The sequence below is a fragment of the Sinocyclocheilus anshuiensis genome, unplaced genomic scaffold (assembly GCF_001515605.1).
Source record: "Sinocyclocheilus anshuiensis isolate Anshui unplaced genomic scaffold, SAMN03320099.WGS_v1.1 scaffold1566, whole genome shotgun sequence".
Taxonomy (NCBI): domain Eukaryota; kingdom Metazoa; phylum Chordata; class Actinopteri; order Cypriniformes; family Cyprinidae; genus Sinocyclocheilus; species Sinocyclocheilus anshuiensis.
The window spans coordinates 78,781-83,471 of record NW_015546165.1 but is presented as its reverse complement, the minus strand read 5'-3'; the positions used below and the strand labels follow the sequence as shown (position 1 = coordinate 83,471).

Genomic DNA, 4,691 nt, shown 5'->3' with positions numbered 1-4,691 from the left:
CCGGGCTGGACTCCGCTTCGTCCACGGTGAAAGCCGATCCGGTGATCCACAGCGCAAAGTTGTAGTATTTCCTCAGCAACCAGCGCGGATCAGCTCCAGGCATGACGAAGCAGATATCGTCCTCTTTTGGAAGGCCAACCAAAGTAGTTACAGCGAGATACTACAGCGAGAATAAAAGTTACGCCTTCTTTCTTTGCGTGAACATTTGGGCGGCGTAATGCTAATCTTCCCACATCGTGACGTAGACATGTGGGGGCGTGTTAGAACGAGCCGTTTTAGGTAGGCGTTATTCTTTTATAAAGAATATCTCTTTGGATTTGAGACTTTAGTCTTTGCAACTTTACAGATCTTCTTTATGCACCAAGAGCTTGTAACACTCCAAAGAGAAAGGAAAAATTGAAATCGCATCATATGACCCCTTTAAAGTCTATTCCTGCATATCAGGTGTGAACGCCACACCAAAACCAGTAACCATGCAGAAAGCCTCTTCATCTCATCTGATTCTCATGTGGATGAGAGGTTGAATCTGAGCGTCTGTTTGTTCTGCGCTGCCCTGATTCTCTCAGACACAGAGTTTAATCAGCTCCCTCATTCGGCTCGTCTCTGATGGTCATTGTGTGTGTGCGATGGCCCTGAAGACCCAATCATCTGTTCCCTTTGTGCTCGCTTTGGCCATTTTACTGTATTTTAAAGGAAGAGTTCAGCCAAAAATGAAAATGTTCTCACCCTCAGGCCATCATGACATGTAGATGAGTTTGTTTCTTCATCAGGTTTGGAGAAATGTAGCATTGCATCAGTGTCTCAGCAATGGATGCTCTGCAGTGAATGGGTGCCGTCAGAATGAGAGTCCAAACAGCTGATAAAAACATTACAATAATCGCGCGCGCGCGCGCACGCACGCACGCACGCACGCACACACACACACACACACCTCACTCACACACACACACACACACACACACACGGTCAGTGTTGCGGGTCTGAAGCCGCTCTTGTCGCCTCTAATCTCGGCGCTTTGTCCGGTGGATTTACTGCGGCACCGCTCGGTCAACACCACATCAGCACTTCTAAAGTCCACTCACACACACACACAGCTGGTAGAGTATTATGCTGGCTGTGTGTGTGAGAGAGAGTGTGTGTGTGTGTGAGAGAGAGAGTGTGTGTGAGAGAGAGTGTGTGTGTGAGAGAGAGTGCGTGTGTGTGTGTGTGTGTGTGTCTGTGAGAGAGAGTGTGTGTGTGAGAGAGAGTGCGTGTGTGTGTGTGTGTGTGTGTCTGTGAGAGAGAGTGTGTGTGTGAGAGAGAGTGCGTGTGTGTGTGTGTGTGTGTGTCTGTGAGAGAGAGTGTGTGTGTGAGAGAGAGTGCGTGTGTGTGTGTGTGTGTGTGTCTGTGAGAGAGAGTGTGTGTGTGAGAGAGAGTGCGTGTGTGTGTGTGTGTGTGTGTCTGTGAGAGAGAGTGTGTGTGTGAGAGAGAGTGCGTGTGTGTGTGTGTGTGTGTGTCTGTGAGAGAGAGTGTGTGTGTGAGAGAGAGTGCGTGTGTGTGTGTGTGTGTGTGTCTGTGAGAGAGAGTGTGTGTGTGAGAGAGAGTGCGTGTGTGTGTGTGTGTGTGTGTCTGTGAGAGAGAGTGTGTGTGTGAGAGAGAGTGCGTGTGTGTGTGTGTGTGTGTGTCTGTGAGAGAGAGTGTGTGTGTGAGAGAGAGTGCGTGTGTGTGTGTGTGTGTGTGTCTGTGAGAGAGAGTGTGTGTGTGAGAGAGAGTGCGTGTGTGTGTGTGTGTGTGTGTCTGTGAGAGAGAGTGTGTGTGTGAGAGAGAGTGCGTGTGTGTGTGTGTGTGTGTGTCTGTGAGAGAGAGTGTGTGTGTGAGAGAGAGTGCGTGTGTGTGTGTGTGTGTGTGTCTGTGAGAGAGAGTGTGTGTGTGAGAGAGAGTGCGTGTGTGTGTGTGTGTGTGTGTCTGTGAGAGAGAGTGTGTGTGTGAGAGAGAGTGCGTGTGTGTGTGTGTGTGTGTGTCTGTGAGAGAGAGTGTGTGTGTGAGAGAGAGTGCGTGTGTGTGTGTGTGTGTGTGTCTGTGAGAGAGAGTGTGTGTGTGAGAGAGAGTGCGTGTGTGTGTGTGTGTGTGTGTCTGTGAGAGAGAGTGTGTGTGTGAGAGAGAGTGCGTGTGTGTGTGTGTGTGTGTGTCTGTGAGAGAGAGTGTGTGTGTGAGAGAGAGTGCGTGTGTGTGTGTGTGTGTGTGTCTGTGAGAGAGAGTGTGTGTGTGAGAGAGAGTGCGTGTGTGTGTGTGTGTGTGTGTCTGTGAGAGAGAGTGTGTGTGTGAGAGAGAGTGCGTGTGTGTGTGTGTGTGTGTGTCTGTGAGAGAGAGTGTGTGTGTGAGAGAGAGTGCGTGTGTGTGTGTGTGTGTGTGTCTGTGAGAGAGAGTGTGTGTGTGAGAGAGAGTGCGTGTGTGTGTGTGTGTGTGTGTGTGTGTGTGTGTGCGCGTGAGCGCTCATTCATGAAATTAGAGCCTGAACCGCTCTGACACTTGAAATAAAGTATTTTAAACTGCAAAAATTATAAACTGACGCAAAAATGAAGCCGGCTTCAGCTGTTTTACATCCGTGGTTCTGAACAGGCGACTTAAAATAGTCTGGGCTTTTCTGATGGCTCACAAAACAACGCAATTAAAAGATGCACCTGAACATAATCATGCAGAGCTAAAAACAGCACACTGAACAGATTTATCAACATCCAAAAGAGAGGAGAAAACCATTGTTTATGACTATAAAACCAGCCTGAATAAGAGCTCTTCATTGAAATATTAGTGCATTATAATTAATAATACTTGTACTGCTAGGTTTTTTAAGTTAGGTAGATTTTTTTTTTACAGTGTAGCCTAATAAAAAAATCCCAGTAATTGATTTTAAAATAATTTTTGCTCACTTTTTATTTCCGCCACAGAATAAACGAACACAAAACAGCAATTCTGACTTTACATCTCACAATTCAGAGTTTGTTTTAATAAAAAATGTAATTGCAACTTTTTTCGAGTTAATATCTCACAATTCTGAATTTATTTATTTTGCAATTTTGACTTTGTTTTCTCAGAATTGCGAGTTTATATCTTAAAATGTAGAGTTTATGCTATCAACAATTCTCAGAATTACAAGAAAAAAGTCAGAATTGTGAGATAAAAGGTCACAATTACAGCTGTGCCTTGACTGGACTACTATATGGTTGTGTCACATAATACTGCATAACTCATGGATGTGGCTGTTCTGAATCCAGATAACAACGGCACACACTCATTTAACCACAGACAGTCTGGTTTGTGCCATGAAAAAACACCTCAATCCCCTGACAGCCAATCAGGAGCCAGCCAATCCCCTGACAGCCAATCAGCACAGAGCTGATCACACAACAAGCATTTATTTACAAACAAGCCTTGTGTTTTAATACAGCTGAGATCAATGTCCAAACAGGTACGTTCATGCGTCGAAATAAAGAATGCAAAAGAAGTGCTGAACGGGGTATTAGGTTTCTAGTCTCGGTGCTCTTTGGGTGCAAGGGATGATTCAACTCGTAAGAATAGTGCCTTGGACTACCATTATTCGTACGTTCATGCAATTTACACAAAGGAAAATAGTTATTATTGTTCAAGTGTGCGCTCAAATCTGAGAGTTCTTGAAAAAAAAAAGTAAAATAATAACACGATGCCCAGTGGATTATGGTCATATTCAATCCACTGGCTCTCATGAGAATGAGATTTCCACAGTTGATGGTCCCTCTGGTGCAGCTGCCTCACAGGGTGCCGGTCCACCTGGCGCAGCTCCGCAGCAGAGCTCAGAGGATCTCCAGAGACCAGCGCTGATTCAGTTTGTCTGCGTGGAATTCGTTCAGAATAATCTGGTGTTTGTCGAACTGTTGACCTCCTGCAGAGAAACAGAGAGAGATCATAGAAAGGAAAACACTGTCATGATTTTTAGCACTTTTTTTTTTTTTTGCATAAAGTGCTTAAATGTCACAATGCAAAAGAAAATAATAATGGCTCATCAAATATGCTTAGTTTTCTTTATGCAAAACATTCTCATCCAGCAGGTGGCGCTGCAGGCTCATGCTGCCAAACACAACTTTAACATCAGTCCTGTGGATTCATGAGGAGGCTTTGTTTTTCCTCACTGGACTCTTTAAGAAAACACTTAATGAGTTTATGTCACAAGTTATGCTGTGTCTCCATAAGGCTGTTTAAGGAATGTTCTGACTCAAATACAACTCAAACATAATTACTGCAGACAATTAATTAACGTCTCATTCCCTGGTTTGCAAAAACAAACGTGTTTACACTAAAACTCTTATAATGAAGTGAAGTCTATGAGGAAAGACATTTGAAAGCCTTAATAGCGTACATTTAACCTTTAGGATTGTTTATTTTTTATTTTTTTTGTAATCCAAACTTTTGTTTTGTGTAATGGAAGAGTTTACTGATCCTTTAGACTTTTTTGTATAATTGAACAGTTTGTTGAGCCTTTAGAATTATTTATTTATTTTTTAATCTATTTCTTGGTTCAAACTTCAGAAGATTGTTTGATTACAAAATATAAAAAAAAGTGTGTGTTTTATGTTTTGTATCACATTTGCTCCATCAGGCTTTTATGGCTCGTATAGTCTGATACAGATCTTTATAACAGTACAGTTCAGCAGATACTGATATAAAGTGATCTAAATATC

The 4,691-nt window shown here is 43.3% G+C and overlaps 1 protein-coding gene across 1 annotated transcript in view; it reads right to left on the bottom strand.

Moving 5' to 3' along the window:
- Nucleotides 1-3,390: 3,390 nt before the first annotated feature.
- The window catches only part of LOC107701355 (uncharacterized), a 36,830-nt gene continuing 35,529 nt past the window's right edge, over nucleotides 3,391-4,691 (bottom strand). Inside the window, exon 28 of the mRNA XM_016503343.1 lies at nucleotides 3,391-3,895. Coding sequence (XP_016358829.1) covers nucleotides 3,807-3,895 — 89 coding nt within the window. The 3' untranslated portion in view covers nucleotides 3,391-3,806. The remainder of the gene's footprint in view (nucleotides 3,896-4,691) is intronic.